At 35.4% G+C, this 17,709-nt stretch overlaps 1 protein-coding gene and 1 long non-coding RNA gene across 2 annotated transcripts; one reads left to right on the top strand and one right to left on the bottom strand.

Moving 5' to 3' along the window:
* The first annotated feature begins 4,270 nt into the window (after positions 1-4,270).
* On the top strand, positions 4,271-17,090 carry LOC147564639 (vacuolar fusion protein MON1 homolog). Its single transcript, XM_086648561.1, has 14 exons — positions 4,271-5,013; positions 5,896-5,975; positions 6,138-6,209; positions 6,308-6,347; positions 6,521-6,622; positions 6,809-6,930; positions 7,546-7,678; positions 13,582-13,673; positions 14,554-14,635; positions 14,875-14,939; positions 15,175-15,474; positions 15,551-15,642; positions 15,990-16,054; positions 16,842-17,090. Exons 1-14 carry the CDS (start codon positions 4,501-4,503, stop codon positions 16,935-16,937), a joined length of 1,854 nt encoding a protein of 617 aa, XP_086504687.1. The 5' UTR covers positions 4,271-4,500; the 3' UTR covers positions 16,938-17,090.
* Positions 4,338-8,223, bottom strand: LOC147564640 (uncharacterized). Its single transcript, XR_015227783.1, has 2 exons — positions 6,441-8,223; positions 4,338-6,391 (listed from the first exon to the last, which is right to left on the bottom strand). It is a non-coding gene; the product is annotated as an uncharacterized LOC147564640 (long non-coding RNA).
* Positions 17,091-17,709: the final 619 nt, after the last annotated feature.

Genomic DNA, 17,709 nt, shown 5'->3' with positions numbered 1-17,709 from the left:
TATGGATGTCGATGATCTCTACAACATCACTAACAGAGTACTAGAACAATAACTTCATGGAAAATGGTCACCTGTATATATATAATCATATATGCAAACTGCTGATTTTCTTTGACAAAAGCAAATCAGATACTCGTCTCTCCCTCTCTCTCTCTCTCTCTCTCTCATATATTTTGGGAAGAACTTGGATTTGGGCTAATCAGGTAATTCAAGACATAGATTCAATGAGTTTTCCACTGATTATCATAAATATTGATATATTGATTTCTGAATCTAGATCAAACATTTGTTGCCTTAAAGATCTTTATTTAAGTTTCTTTCTCTCTGGTTTGTACAAATAGGTTAATAATGGTAATTGACAACCTAGACAAAAATCTCCTTGGTGAAATCCTAACAAGATTTTCTGCTAAAACATTAGGACAATTAAAACTCATTAACAGAAGATGGTACTCCTTCATTTCTCATCCTTACTTTGTAAATAGACATACTACTCTTCAATCCAAGACTTGTACTACTTTTTTCCCCAGCTATACAAGTGGTAGTGGTGGTAATATCGTCAAACTATCTTTCGATCCATCTTCGTCGGCTCGGCCCTTTACTAAAACCATCATTTCTCTAGATTTACCCGAGGAGTTTTCTGAGTTGTACTAGTAGTAGTAATTCAACCACTGTAGCTATTTGTTACGGGCTTCTATTGGTTGAGTACTTGAGTTTCCAAACTGCATTTACATTTTCAACCACTTAACGAAGAAAAAACACACTTTATTCCCTCATCTAGTTGTGATTGTAGATATGGGTTAGCATTTTGAACAACTTCTCCATCTTCATATTACCATAACCATTACAATGTGGTTTGCTTGTATGCAATAAAAAACAAGTTTTTGTATCAAGATATCCGATCCGGAGCAAGGGTGTTGGAGAGATTCTAACAAAATTAGCACGATAAGCTATGATAATGGGTTGAATAATAGGACAACATTTATAAGATCCAGTCCTGTTTGGTTTTGAGGGATTATACATTGGTTAACTAGAGAGGGATATATTATTGCGTTCAATTTGGATAAAGAAGAGAGTAGGTTGATTGAAATACCCAACAGTGTATATGAAACGGTAGCTACACCTAGTAATAGTGTCCCATGGTGGGATTTTAGTTGGTTACTTGGTTTGGAGTTGTGGGAGATGAAGTTAATCTTGTTGTGCTTACCCCTGAACACCAAACAGTAATTTGGGTACTCCAAGACTAAGAAAACAAAAAGTGGAAAATTAAGAGAAAGGATGTGATACAAACAAAGATTAATGTTATACCTTATATTCATATCATGTTCTTCGATGGTAAGAGATTGGTTCTTTTCATTCAAGTCGTGAGCAGGAGTTGTGAGTTGAAGTATTATTGGCAGAAGCATGATACCAGAAATGGTGTTTCAAGATCTTTAAGTTTCAAACAATGGTTTACACAGAGTTTCCCCTATATAAGCACTCTTACTGAGGTTTGGGATGACAACCAAACTTTGATTAGTATGAAGGTTTGGAACCCTGAGTAGATTTGTTGTGTTTATAGATACAAGAATTCATGGTTTTCTTATAAGGTTTTCTTCTCAACTCATAGTTTTGTTAATTCTAATGAGATAGAGTTTTGAGTTTTTTTTTTTTTTTTTTTTGTCTATTGGTACGAGTGTTGTTAGAGTGATTCTTAGCTTGTAGATGATGAATGTAATGAAGACATCGAAAATGGGTTGATATAAGAAAATGGTAAAAGAATATGGCAAATATTTGTTCTTCTTGCTCTATATGGATCTGACGAAATTCAACAACTTTGGTTTTGTTCATTAATGTGGAGTAACAACTTGTTTGGGAGCTTATCTGCTAAATAAAGTAAAGAACGTTTTTCTTTTCCTCCTTCTTTTTGTGTCGGTTCAATTCCAATTTGCCCCAAATCTTGACCAATTAGGAAATTTGGCTCCTAAATGTGTTCAGAATTCTAATTTAGTCTCTAAAACTATGATTAAGAATGCTTCATAAATACTATATTGAAGTTCATTCAAATATCACAGGAAGATAATGGAGATGATGAAGCACAAGGGGAAGACATCATCACTGTCTATGGATAATGGGCGACTAACATAATATGTGTTGTCTTTGTGGTGGATAGATTATAGATAGTAGATACACATCTTGTTTGGTTTAAGTTCCATTTTGTGTCATTTTCGTTGGAATTCTTTTTCGAGTTAAGTGATGTGGCGTTAAAATGCGACATTTGGATCACTTAACTTGGATGAGTTAGTTCTTTTCGGGTTTTATTTTTTGATTATTTATGCGTTTTTCTTGTTAGGAGCTTATTTGGAGTTTTATGTTTGATTCTGAATAAAACGGAACATTTATCACATTTTCATCTCATGTGGAAGTGATCGGAAGGAAAGAGTACCAGGGGTATTTTGGTAATTTTGTGAAAAATCAGAGGTTAAACGGCAAGTGGGGTCAATGGTGAGTCCGACGGCGAAAACAGAAGTCGAAACGGAGTTCAGACGGGAAAGTTATGGAAGAAACAATCCGAGGGATATTTTAGTCTTTTCTTGAGATTAGATGTGTCAATAGATATGAAGGCACCCCCTCGTTAAAGCCCAAAACCCAAGCCCATGCTCAAACTCCAAAAGGCCGAGAAGAATTTAAAGTGAGAGACTTATAAACACCCCCTTTTATGTCCATGAAAATAGTCTTAATAGATAGACTAAGTCAAGGTGGGCCTAAGGTTGAGTCTTTGGACAAAAGAACAAAAAAGAAAGAAAGGGCCAAAGGGGGTCTGAAAAAAGGGATTATTATTAGAGTTAATAATAAAAATAAAATCTTAATTCCACCTCATTTCCCTCTCTAAAATGTCATTTTGACAACTTTGTAAACAAGTCATTTAGTAAGAAGGATAAAAATGTCATTTGTCCAATGCATAACTAAGAATTTATTTATGGTTAAAAATGTCATTTTGAACATGTATGGAGATAAATATTAAGTTTAGTGTACGAAAATATTAAAATATTTTTACTTTGATTTTTAACTTTACGTGAAACTAATTCTTAAGTGGGAGCAAGGAATTAAAAGTGGACTATTTCATGGAAATAGATGTCCTAGGGAATCAAAGTCATATATTATACTTCGTACCAAACGGTGGAAATACACTTTTCCATGTTCCATGGAAATAGGAGATACCAAACACACCTGAGGGGATAAAGTGTTCCGTATAGACATTTTAAAACATTTCAGGATATTTATCCATAGACAAAATATCTTCATAATGTTATAGGATGGTACAGACCAGCCTTCCGGGCTGCTAGTGATACTATCCGCTTTGGCACACCTGAGCCTCACGGTTTTAAAAGGATACTGTCCGCTTTGGCACACCTGGGTCTCACGATTTTCAAACGCCTCACTAGGGAAGGGTGCTTAACCTCTTAAGAGGAGCACCACACTCCTGTCTCCCACGAATATGGGATTGCTTTACAACACACCCTTCCAAGACCACATCACAGTAGAGCGAATCGTGCTGATAAAGGGTATAGGATGGCGAGGACCAGCTTCTGGGCCGCTAGTGATATTGTCCTCTTTGGCACACTTGGGCCTCATGGTTTTAAAAGGCCTCATTAGGGAAGGGTGCTTAACCTCTTAAGAGAAGCACCACACTCCTGTCTCCTGCCTCACGGTTTTTTAACCCTTGAAATTTATTTTGTGTCTTTATTTCTTAAATTAGTTATTTTATTTCTAAGGAGGAAACTATTATTGTTTTTTAAATAGGTAACTTTATTTCTACGAAAGACTATATTTTAAATTTTGAGAAGGGCTTCTAGACAATATATTTTATTAAAAAAAGATGTTTGAAGCATATAATTTTTTAAATTATATTCCCTTCTGTTTTATTATATAAATTGTATAGAATATAATTTATGAAAAACTTTAATAAAAAATGTAAAAGAAAATGTCAGATGGGACTTCTGTCAGACCGATCGAATCTGTTGGTTTCAGAATAGAGGTCCAACCCGGATCCAGAATAAAACCCGAGTTAACATGGCTCATTTTCTGTACGGTTTGGACTGGGTCGCCCCTGACAGATAAGCACCCTTATGTCTGTCTTGGGCCACCCCCTAGTTAACCCGAAAAAAGGGATTTTAAAATGCACTTACCATTTTTCGTTAAAGGTAATTTTTAGTGAAGTCAAAAGAAGATCTGAGTATGACAGGTATAAATGGTAAGTGTATATAACATTTCTCGACCGAAAAACAGCCCCAAAAGAACAATCAATTAACAACCCTTTGTTGAAACAGTAATATGTATAGTCTACCTCCTCGTCAACTATCTCAGGTGGGCAGAATGAACAACACGACCAGTCGTTAAGAGGACGACGATTTGTCCTTTCCTGTTTGTTGTATGTTCATCAAAACCCTATTTTTTACCCCCATCTGACCAAAAGTTCCCATTAGAAAGAATTTTCATCAATCATTTTTCATTCCCAAATTGATGGCCTCAGATTTGGATTCCTCCTCTGAGTTAGCCATTGATTCTACAAATGAAAAACCTAATCCTATAGAAGTTGCAGATCAATTATCATGTTTAGAATTGGAAAAACCTGTAGACGAGGAAGTAATTTCTTCTAATACAGCTACCATAGCCAATGGATCTGCTGAATCCAATCAAGATGATGAGATCAAAGTCCACGAAGAGCTTGTTAGTGGTTCAGTCGCTGAAGAAGTGATTGAAGATGATAGAGATATATGTTCTTCTAGTTTGGGCAATTGTTGGGTAGAAAATTCAGTTCATGAGCATGAAATTGATGCCCAATTGAGCCCTACTAGTAGTGGATATGCTGGAGAAATGGGTAGTAGTAGTAGTGGAAATAGTGCTTCTGGAATTGAAGAGGTTGAAGAGGATAGAAATGTTGATAATTGTGAAGTTCTTCTTCAGGTTAATTCGATTGATACTGTTGTTTCAGATTCAGCTTCATGGGTTCCTGGAAAACGGCACGATGATGAGGTAGGTGGTGGTGCATTATTATTATTCAATTCTTCTGATTAATGGTATCTCTTTGAATGCATGCTATCTGGGTAGCAGTAGTTATCTATCTACCTCTCTTGACTTTGTAGATAAATTTTAATGAGTAGATGCTACTACACTAAAAGTTTTGAGGATTAATTTATACTAGATACTATTCTTTTGAACTAGTTCTCTCTCATAACTCATTCCTTTTCCAACTGGAAAACGAGAAGCTCTTTGGTTTTGGAAAATGTCATCTTGGCACTTGGTTGAGAGTGTTTTTAGTTTTTGTATCGTGAACCCAGACATGTTATAGATATCTTCTTTCATTGGTCAGGAAGGAAGCTGAGGAATGAAATTTCGGTAGGCATGGAAATGGAAATATTTCGGTCATATTCAAAATTTATTTCCTTGACAAGGCATTGTTAAGAGAAACTTAGTTAAATTTTAGGTTGGGTGGAAATTTCAGTAGGCATGGAAATGGAAATGAAATGGCCGAGATATTTCGAAATTTAATTCCTTGGACTGAAGAAGACGTATATTTCTATTAAAATGTTTTCCTTCCTAAGGTGTTATGACTCTCCGGCTATTATTAACTTAAAAAATTTCTGCATTGTTAGTTTCAACCATGAGTCCTTCAAAATGAGGGTAATGCGTTTGGAACATCTGTCAAAGTTCGTATCCATTTCACTCACTTAACGTACTTCTCAAGCCAAAGCCTTACATTCGAGAGATAGGATCGGGAGTTTGAGAATTGAGACTTGTTGGTTTCTTATTTTTAGTGGGCGTTGTGCCCTCTTGCAAGACATGGAGTGCTAAATTTATTCCTGTTCAATGGTTAGAATTGCTTCGTGGGCTTCGTGATTTATTAGTCAAGTGCAGGATGATGCTTCTATTTCTTGGAGGAAAAGGAAGAAGCACTTTTTTGTGTTGAGTCACTCTGGCAAGCCTATATACTCCAGGTAGGTCTCAGTTGGTAAAAAGAGGAATTTAGAATCTTCAATATATTTCTTTTGTACATGTGAATAGAAATTAAGAAAAACAAGGTGTGTGTGACAAGAGTTTTCATATCAGCTATCAGGACGTGTTAACTTTTGTAGATATCCTGTTTATCCCACTTGAAGGTACGGAGATGAACATAAGCTCGCGGGATTTTCAGCGACATTGCAAGCCATTATCTCCTTTGTTGAGAATAAGTATAAGCTTAAATTTTTCATTTTTGTTTTTCATAGAGTGAACCATCTCTATTCGTGATGCTGAGCAGTTTTTTGGTTTTCTCATTGATGCGTTTCAGGGGAGACAGTGTCAAATTCGTACGGGCTGGAAAACATCAGGTTGGCTTGAATTTTTGTATAATCACGACTTAAGGGTCACTTTTCTAAATTAAGATTGAACTTAACGAAAACGATAAACGAAACAAAATCTACTGAAGTATAATGGAATATGCACCTAGATTGCTTGCTGTACTAAGAGTTGATGTTCAAAGCTGAAACTGTTGCATGCCCAGGTAGTTTTTCTGGTTAAGGGACCAATTTATTTGGTTTGCATTAGCTGTACTGAAGAGCCTCCAGAGGCATTGAGGGCTCAATTGGAGCTGATATATGGCCAGGTAAGGTTCTTCCTTAATCTCTTTTCTATATGGTAGTCATTGACTCATTGGATAATGTCTATAGTTCTGTACATGTATTTGCTGGATATGTTATTCATTGTATATTTTCGTGATGTCCATTTATGAAAAGCTGTTATTTTACCATTTTTTTTCATTTAATTTTTTCAATAAAACCTGTGGATGCAGATACTACTTATCTTAACAAAATCAATAAACAAATGCTTTGAGAAGAATCCGAAATTTGATATGACACCGTTGCTGGGAGGAACAGATTATGTCTTCTCATCATTAATTCATTCTTTCAGTTGGTTTGTTCAACTACTCCTGTGGCTAATGCTTCATACTTGAACCATATTTCAAGCACTTAGTATTTCTTGATATATTTGAAAGTACTCGACATTTTCGCTTTATAAATTGTAATTAGTTGAACATGTGGTGTCTCCAATCCATTTCGGTATGTAGGCAGAAAATTTAGATTTCTTCTTGATAAAAGGAGAAAGTGCAGTTACTGATGTCTAATGGAAATAACATCAGAAATATCTGATAGCTAGCGAAAAAAAGGCAGTACCTTATGTAGTAATTATGTGTACTAAGTGGGGTTTATTCCTACTGTCGTTTAGTTAAAGAAGATGGACAGATCTTGTATTAGAGATTGAATCACAGGTGATTGTTGTTAGATTTCGGAATTTGCAACCTAGACGAAAATAAATCATAATAATCTGCAGCATGTGGTACTGATCTTAGCGCCAGAGACTATAGTTTTTTTATGCATAACACAGTCGGTAAGGGTAAAAGTTTTGGATGGCTCATTACTATTATGATTGTTTCCCGTAAAGTAATAATTGTTTGTTGGAAATACATCGGAGTATTCAAAAATTGATGATGAAGTAAATCCTTCTGCTAATCTCTACTTTCTTTTTCAGGAATCCTGCTACATTTCTTCATGCTTATTCTTGTCTTCCTCTTGCTTACCCAACAAGGCAAGCTGCGGAAGCTGTATTACAAGATGTTGCTGAATCAGGTGTTCTTTTTGCAATTTTGATGTGCAAGCACAAGGTTTGTTCTTCTCCGTAACCAGAAATACCATATTGAATAGGGAATATAGTTCTGCTTTTACTTGTTATTGGAGGAACTGGAAGCCACTTAGCTTTCTATAGAACGAATAGGAATATCAGGCGTAATAACTCTTTCTAGAGCACGCATGCAGGATTTACAATTTTAACTTGTCATTAATCATGCCTGGGTGGTTCACCAAGAAAAAAGGCGATACGGGAAATCACTTTCTTAGCAGTTTGTTTTGTTCAATGGAAGCAGAGGAAAATGAGAGTATTTGACGAACAAGAGTGTACTTAGAAGCAACCATTTTGCATAGAAAGTTTAATATGTTAGTATCCCACAGATAGACGGAGGTTAAACCCTGTGATTTTCATGTTTCTTCGTCAAACTGGGATGCCTTCCTTATGTGAGTAGTGGGTTGTAATACTACAGGAGGGCATCATATTTTTTGCTTCTCTTTGGCCTCTTCAAAATCTTTGAAACCATACATTCTTTGCTTTCTGGAGTTTTAATATAATTTTGCTTTTTCCGGAAAAAAAAAAGAATCATTCCAGGTGATTTGATTAACATAATATTATGCTTGGCTTGGTTGCCACCCTAGCTATATATCTATTGATTGGTGTGTGGACCTCATTATTTCTTCTTTTGTTTCTCTCTTCTTTTGGTAGAGAGCACAGTCTAGCCCCACGAAACAGTGATGATGGTGATAAAACATTTTGAGACCCTGGTGGGATGTCACTTCGTGTTATTATCTTTATACTGAAAGCGCACCCTTACCTGAATAATCACATGATCTGATACTATATTTCTTAGCATGTTTCTTTGCACGACTTGTAGCAGTTAAGTTTAATGATATTCTAGTGTTGTGTACATTGTCTGTTCTGTGTTAACAACTTAACATGCACGGAGGGGGATAGCAGTTTTACTCTTAAATTTTTTTGCAGTTCCATTGACTTTTTATCCTGACCTATATGAAAATAGAGGTGCTAGTACGTTCTATTATCCTTTACGAGATCATCATCTTGTATTAGAAGGAAGCAAATAAAAGTCTGGTAATTTTAAACACCAATTAAAATAGAGTTTCTAGTTTAGGTTGTAGTTACTCTGTATCTGTTATTCTCATCCTTGCAATCACAGGTTTCGTTGTGTCCTGTTGGAAATTAAAAATACTTGCACAAACAAAGAAGAATAAAGAAGATATTTATCTGAATTGAATACTTGACTTGATTTGATTTGATGAAAATAAACTACAAAGACTGGTCTATTTATAGACCCAAATTCTACCCACTAACTAAGACCACTAGTAACATGATTCCACTAATTCATCCATTAACCCACTAACTTAATCAACTAAAGAAAATAACTACCCACTAACTTAACTCTCTAATAACTTAATTATTAAATCAATTTTGAGTTTAAATAAAATAACATTAAAATTAACACCCTCCCTTAAACTCAAACGGTATAACGCCCATCATGATCTTCAACTTGTAAAATGAATCAACCTTTAATGGCTTAGTGAAAATATCAGCCATTTGTTCTTCTGATTTGCAAGACTTCACATCAATCTCATTGTCCTTCACAAGCTCACGAATGTAATGATATTTTATGTCGATGTGTTTACTTCTTCCATGAAATACTGGATTTTTTGTTAAGGCAATAGTTGATTTATTGTCACAAAATATAGTTGTAGGTGATTCTTGCTTCTGACTAAATTCATCGAGTAGACGTCGTAACCAAACAGCTTGACTGGCACATGAGGCTGCAGCTATATATTCAGCTTCTGCAGTTGAGAGTGCAACTACCTGTTGTTTCTTTGATGACCAAGAAAATACACCTGAACCAAGGTGAAATACAAAACCAGAAGTGCTTTTCCTGTCATTAATATCACCTGCCCAATCACTATCGGTAAAACCAACCAGATTAAAATTGTCAGTAGGTGAGTACAAAATTCCATGAGTTTGGGTACCTTTGATGTACCTCAAAATTCTTTTTGCTGCCTGCAAATGTATCTGACTAGGTTTTTCCATGAATCTACTTATCAATCCCACTCCAAACACAATATCAGGTCTAGTAGAAGTCAAATAACGAAGACTACCAACTAAACTTCTATAATAAGTTGGATTCACAAATTCACCCTTACCGTTAAGGTCTAAACACTGTCTTGATTCAATTGGAGTCTTAATTGCATTACAATTCTCCATTTTGAACTGTTTCAAGATATCTGCAGCATATTGTTTCTGTGATACAAAAATTTCTTCCCCTGTTTGTAAGACTTCAAGACCGAGAAAATATGACATAAGTCCCAAATCTGTCATCTCAAATTGGTTAGTCATCGTCTCCTTGAATTCTTCAAACATAGTTGTATCACTCCCTGTAAATATCAAATCATCTACATACAAACATACAATAAGGATATTTCCATGAGAATTAAATTTGATATAGACAGTTGGCTCATAAGGACATTTTTCGAAACCACTTTCTAGAAAATATGTATCAATACGAGTGTACCAAGCCCTCGGTGCCTGTTTCAATCCATAAAGAGCCTTTTTCAACCTTAAAACTTTTTCTTCCTGACCTCTTTTAATATAACCAGGAGGTTGATCAATGTAGACTTCCTCCTCAAGTACTCCATTTAAAAAAGCAGATTTTACATCCATTTGATGCAATTTCCACTTATTTTGGGCAGCCAAAGCAATAACCATACGAATAGTGTCAAGTCTTACTATAGGTGCAAAAACTTCATAATAATCAATACCTAGTTTTTGTTTGTACCCTTTCACCACCAATCTCGCTTTCAATCTGTCTACTTGACCATCTGGTTTATACTTGGTTTTGAAAACCCATTTCACCCCAATGGATTTCTTTCCTGCAGGAAGAGAAATTAATTCCCAAGTATCATTTTTTTCAATGGAATGAATTTCATCATCCATAGCTGAAATCCACCCCACATTTTTTACTGCTTCTTCAAAAGTGATAGGATCACAATCTGCAAAAAATGCAAAACTTGCAAAATCTTCGTCAGAATCATCATTATCATTTGTTACAACATAGTCATCAAACCTTGATGGCATAACTCGAGTACGAGATGAACTGGGACGCAACTCTAAATTTGAAGTATCATGAGTATCAAGAGAATTTGGTGTATTCTCAATTAATTGAGAATCTGAAGCTACTGTCTCAGTATCAATATTGATACCCATTTGTTGTTTTTCTTCAACTGACCAATCCCACACTGCATCTTCAATAAATTCCACATCCCTGCTTACAATAACTTTGTTTGTTTTGGGATTAAACAATTTATATCCCTTACTAACATTACTGTAACCAACAAAAATACACTTTTCACCTTTGTCATCAAATTTCTTTCTTCTCTCATCTGGGACATGGGCATATGCAATACACCCAAATACTCTTAACCCTTCCACATTTGGTTTAAAACCACTCCATGCCTCTTCAGGTGTTTTATGCAAAACACTTTTGGTAGGAGACCTATTCAAAACATAAACAGAACAAGCAACAGCTTCTGCCTATAAAAATTTGGGTAAGTTCTTACCTTTAATCATACTCCTTGCCATCTCAACAATTGTCCTATTTTTCCTTTCTGAAATTCCATTTTGTTGAGGTGAGTAACTTACAGTAAGCTGATGTTTAATTCCCTGTTCCTTACAAAAATCAGAAAATTGGTTAGAGGTATATTCACCACCCCTATCTGTTCTGAGTACCTTAAAAAAATATCCACTTTGTTTCTCAACAAAAATTTTAAACTCCTTGAACACTTCAAATGCCTCTGACTTCTGCTTCAAAAAATAAACCCAAATTTTTCTGCTGAAATCATCAATGAAAGTAATAAAATACCTATTACCTCCACTTGATTCCACCTCAATAGGACCACAAATATCAGAATGCACAAGTTCCAACTGCTTTGTAGCTCTGCCAGATTTTCCCACTGGAAAGGGATCCCTGTGTTGCTTTCCAAGAACACAACCCTCACAAAAACTATTAGAATTATCTATTACGGGTAATCCAGTAACCATATTTTTCTGAGCCAATAACTTTAAGCTATTAAAGTTAAGATGACCAAAACGAAAGTGCCATAACCAATTTACATCCATAACAATTGCATTAAAAGAAAAATGCAATGGAGTCTGTAAAGATAATGGAAACATACGATTTTTTGTCATTTTCACCATAGCAACGATCTCTTTATCCTTGTTCTCTAGTTTGCAGATCCCTTTATCAATTGTTATCTTGATTCCTTCCTCAGAAAGTTGTCCCAAACTCAATAAATTCCAATGCAAACTAGGAACATAATAGACATTAGATATATAATCATATGAACCATCTTTCAAAGAAATAACAATGTTACCTTTACCCATAATTGACACTTTGGATTTGTTTCCAAATTTCACGTTTCCACGTTTTGATTCATCTAATTGGTGAAATAATTCTTTCTTACCACTCATATGGTTACTGCACCCTGTATCCAAGTACCATTTGTCTGAGTGATCATCTTCATTAAGACTGCAAGCTAATAAAAATGTTTCACTTTCTTCTTCTAAATCTTCACCCGAGTCTTTATCTGAACCTTCACCCGAATAATCATCTTCATCGATTCTGCAGGCTAATAAAAGAGTTTCTTCCTCTTCTACATCATCTTGAACAAAGTTAGCATGCTCAGAATATTTTTTGGAAAGTTTAACTCTACAATCTGATTTATAATGACCCAATTTTTTGCAACGAAAACATCTAACTTTAGATTTTTCATACCTTCCAATTTTTTTGGATTTCTTACCATGGCTCTCTTCACCATTAGAACCACTTTTTTCAAGCAGAGTCACTTTGCTTTGAAAAGCTTGTTCAATAGACCCTGCAGCAGCTCTCTGGTTCATCCTATGTTCATGAGAACATAATGAACTCATCAAACCTTCAACTGACATAGTTGAGAGGTCTTTTCCTTCCTCAATTGCAGCAACAACATAGTCAAAACGACCTGTTAATGATCTCATAATTTTCTCAATAACACGAAGATCAGTTAAATGTTCACCATTAACCCGCAATTGATTAACAATAGATTGAACTCTAGAAAAATAATCAGAAATATTTTCAGAGTTAATCATATTAAGAGATTCAAATTCACCTCGTAAAGTCTGCAACCTTACATTTTTTACCTTCTCATCACCCTTGTAGGATCTTTGCAACAAGCCCCACACTTCTTTAGCTGTTTCAGCTCTTGAGATTTTCTCGAAGACAATCTCATCAACAGCTTGATAGAGAAAGAACAATGCCTTCTTATCCTTCTTTCTGTTCTCTCTCAAACTATCTTTTTGGACCTGAGAGAGAGCTTCATGTGCTGCCTGATCAACTGGCTCTGCATACCCAAATTCGACAACCTCCCAAATTTCCTGGAAGCCAAATAATGCTTTCATTTGGATACACCATTGATCAAAATTTTTCCCACAAAATCGCGGAAGCTGAGGTTGGATTGATCCATTCATTTTGTAATTCGGTTAGTAATCACAAAATAATTCTAGCTCGGATACCAGATGTTGGAAATTAAAAATACTTGCACAAACAAAGAAGAATAAAGAAGATATTTATCTGAATTGAATACTTGACTTGATTTGATTTGATGAAAATAAACTACAAAGACTGGTCTATTTATAGACCCAAATTCTACCCACTAACTAAGACCACTAGTAACATGATTCCACTAATTCATCCATTAACCCACTAACTTAATCAACTAAAGAAAATAACTACCCACTAACTTAACTCTCTAATAACTTAATTATTAAATCAATTTTGAGTTTAAATAAAATACCATTAAAATTAACATGTCCCACTTTATCTGTAGCTTCAGATACTATTCTGAAAAAATATCTTAAAAACTGTGGTTGCAGGTTATCAGTCTCGTTGGTGCACAAAAGGCGTCTCTTCATCCCGATGATATGCTGCTACTCACCAATTTTGTCCTGTCCTCGGAATCCTTTAGGCAAGGGGCGTTTTACTTGAGTTTTTATTTTTTTATCATCTCGTGTATCACTAATTTGAGAAGTAACAGAAGTTTAAACGTGAATGAGAAATGTCCAGACTATCTAGATTTTTTCTTTTGGTGCGAGTGTGGGGGTGAGGGCAATATCTCACGTTAGAACAGTTAAAGGAAACCATAGTTGCCTCTTGGTACTCCATAGCATGTCTGATTCATTCGCATCAGATCTTTATGAGGTGACGATCACTCAGATAAAGTAAACTGTCATTCGACATTGTCACATGAGCTAATGTATTTTTGGCGAATTTCTCATTCAGCGTTGGATCAATAAAAATGATATAAATCTAGACTGTCCGTTAAGACTGATCCATTGAGTATGAAAACATTTTCGTTCTTTTAAAGTTAGCGTTATGGTGATGGTCTCTCCATTTATACCATTGTGTCCATATTGGGTAATGGGCTTATGAGTACATCCGATGGTTAAGGGGATGGGTTGTTATTGAGAATGACTACTTGTAACCTGCCCATTATTTGGCCTAGGGTTGCTTGAAGGGTGTGGAAATGGACCACAAGGGGATCTTCCTTTTTCAAAATGCCTGTATTAGGCACATACCTCGGGCACCAAATAACACTCGTATGATATGTGTTCATCAATTGTAGAACTCAAATTATTCAGGGGTAGTGGGCCTAAGTTTTTTTGTTATATTAACATCAGTTGTTACTTCAAAATTTATGTATGTAGCTTTCAAGATGCTTTTATTATTATTATTATTATTATTATTATTATTATTATTATTATTATTATTATTATTATTATTATTATTATTATTATTATTATTATGTTCCCTTTTTCTTTATTGGTCGATTTATTTGGCATGTGCAGAACATCCGAAGCATTCTCACCTATATGCTTGCCAAGATATAACCCGATGGCGTTTCTATATGCTTATGTCCATTATCTAGATGTAAGTAATTATCCTTGTAACTGGTTATCTTATTGATTGCTGAACTCAGCCTATATTCTTTTCCATATTGATCTCAGTGTCCGCGCGACGGGCAGTGCTTGTTCTGATCTTATTTTATAAAATTTATTAACATGATTCTTAATTACCTCAGAATTTATTTGTGCTGTTCTGCAAATTTTCTTTTGGTATGCTTTTGTTAATAATGCAATACATGCTTTTGTTATACATTTTTGTGGCAGGCAGATACATACCTAATGTTGCTGACCACTAGTTCAGATGCCTTTTATCATTTGAAAGACTGCAGGTAAACTATTTTCTCTAACCCAGATGAAAATGTGAGACGAAAGTAATGTCGATTGTGTTTTTGTCGAAGACCGTGAAAACTGATATTATTAATTTAAAGGCATATATTGTGCTTTTCATGCATACACAGATAATTCAAACTATAATACAGAACTTTGTAATGTTTACCTTTTCTACATTTTTCGCAACTTTTCTACTCCTAAACAGAATCTTAATATATAGCTAAACTTTTATAGGATTCTTATTGAGACGGTCCTTTTGAAGTCCGATGTTCTTAATGAGGTTCAGAGATCCATGCTAGAAGGTGGTCTCCATGTTGAGGATTTGCCTGGCGATCCTTCTCCTCTACCAATATCTTCATCTCCTCATTTGGGTCAAGAAAGAACCACGACTTCTTTTGAGAGATTTAGAGAAGTAGACAATGGCATTGGTGGTCCAGCTGGACTTTGGCATTTCATTTATCGAAGCATTTACCTGGATCAGTATGTATCTTCAGAGTTTTCATCTCCAATAAACAGTTCTAGGCAACAAAAAAGGTACGGTTCTTCCTTCTAGCTTATTTTCTTTTTGATGACCTGTTCTCGTTGAAGATGACATCATCTCTAATTGCAGATTATACAGAGCCTACCAGAGGGTTTATTCTTCCATGCACAATGGAGGAACTGAACCACATAAAACACAGTTCAGGAGAAACGAGGATTATGGTATTAAATCCCTTTGTTTTTTTATTATCATACGCATGCTATTCGGTTCTAATCTGAACAAAAAAAACAATTTCAACCTCAAAACCATATTCTTCAGAAACCAAAATATCACGCGAGGAACATCCCTGTGGTGTGACCCAACGGGAAGAATCTTGCGATATGTTGGTCACTTGAATACTTGATCCTATTCCATTACTTGATCATATAACTGTTTGTGGCGAAGTATTGAATCCTATAGATCATAAGTTTGAGTCCTCTTTGTTTCTAGGTTCTGGTTTCCCTTTAGAAGCTCTTACTTTAAAAATTGAAAATTTTATGTTGATGTATCTCATATTGTTTCCTGGCAGTAATACTATGCTGGATTACTCATGACTTCGAACTTTATGCAGCATTTGACCCACTTGCGGACAAGGTTTGCCTCTTTCTGGTCGTCTGAGTATTCTTGAATTATTATTTGCAGAGTAAAGTTTTGAGTAATTTTTCCAAACTCATTTCGAATTTCAAATTGAATCAAGAGATACCCCTACTTTTGGTTAGATTCACGAGAAATCTATCTTATTTTATGACTTACATCTATATATACATATATTTATATATAGATTGTCTGAGCTCCATTAGCTGCTAAGAAATTTCATATTTTGGCACCTGTGTCTCAAGAAATGCTTATTTGTCCTTCACCCAATCATGTGGACATACTGCAGACATATCAGATACCCTTGCTATTCCCAGTTGAACTGTTTTTGTCCATCTGTTTTTTACCATTATTTCCCTACCTTCAGAGGTAAAGAAGAAGTCTTCCCCGTGTATTTGAGGGCAAGGAGAGATTGGGACCCTGGATATGGTTCATAGCCACGTTCTCTGATCCTCAAGAGTTACTTGCCCTTACCCGTCTCCACTGGACCTGTTCCTGATATATACAACACTGGGAGCAAACTAATCAAATTTGATTCTGCCATTAGGATGTTTTTGTCTATTTATTTGATCATTATTTCCTTATCTCCGGAGTAAAGGGAATCTATACCCGTACAAGGAGGGGGATTCGAACCTTGGACACTGTTGTTTATAGCATGCTCGAATCCTCTGAGCTACATGTCTTACTCCGTCTCTGTTGGACCTGTTTAATCAAATTTGACTTCTGTCATTAGGATTTTTTTTTCGCAGACCCTCTACAAATATTTGATATACTTCTTTTTTTTCAGGCTACAGCAATAAAAATTTGCAATCGTGTTTGTCAGTGGGTTCGCGATTTGGAAAACGAGATTTTCTTGTTAGGGGCAAGCCCCTTCTCGTGGTGATATCTATCTTTTTTCGCATTTGATCTATATGTATACAGAGAATGTAATGCTATTATTTGCTCATAAAATCTTCCAGTTTTATGGGATGTTGGTTGCCTGTAAACTTTGACATTTTTTGAACTATAGTAATAAAAGCTCGCTGTGAGAAACTAAGGCAATGGGTATATTCTGTACATGCTTAACGGCTCTACATGTTTCTCGTGAAGTGAACTCAAACAATCGCTCTAGAACTCCCAAACATAGAAGAAACCTGACCGGTCCCATATATTTTTGCTCCCACACGAAGAAGAAACCCGGCCAGTCCCATATACTTTAACTCCCAAACGAAGAAGAAACCCGACCAGTCCCATATACTTTCACTACCTAAAAGAAGAAGAAACTCCGCCAGTCCCATATATTTTCACCATGCACGTATCTTCTCCATTTGCTTCAAGCCAGAGTATTTGGATTGAAACGGGTGGTATTTATTTTCTATTGAATCTACAATGATCTTCTTTCCACCGAATTTACAACGATCATGTCAATATGTATGTGCAAGTAAGGCGGTTTTTCCTGGTTAGGGGTGTCTCTAGTTTCACGTTAGAGGAGAGGGAGTAACTCTTAAATTCCTAACAAAATAGAACAAATTTATACAGAATAAAAAGTAGAACTTGCTTATGGATGCCAAAAAAAAGTAGCTAAGACAAAAATGGGCCCAAAATGACTAGTTGATCACAATTGAGGGCCAAAACGTAAAATTAACCTCATTTAAAATGAATTCATTTCCGATATC

Source organism: Eschscholzia californica, unplaced genomic scaffold (assembly GCF_041429995.1).
Source record: "Eschscholzia californica isolate CP2 unplaced genomic scaffold, dmEscCali1.0.p SCAF_1, whole genome shotgun sequence".
Lineage (NCBI taxonomy): Eukaryota > Viridiplantae > Streptophyta > Magnoliopsida > Ranunculales > Papaveraceae > Eschscholzia > Eschscholzia californica.
The sequence above is the reverse complement of the archived record's forward strand: the minus strand, read 5'-3'. Positions and strand labels throughout refer to the sequence as shown.

Excerpts from the sequence above, each read along its gene's own strand:
- LOC147564639 (XM_086648561.1), top strand. The coding sequence starts at position 4,501 with ATGGCCTCAGATTTGGATTCCTCCTCTGAGTTAGCCATTGATTCTACA. Across the intron at positions 13,674-14,553 it reads CTGTCCTCGGAATCCTTTAG|AACATCCGAAGCATTCTCAC; the intron begins GCAAGGGGCGTT and ends TGGCATGTGCAG. Across the intron at positions 14,636-14,874 it reads CTTATGTCCATTATCTAGAT|GCAGATACATACCTAATGTT; the intron begins GTAAGTAATTAT and ends TTTTTGTGGCAG.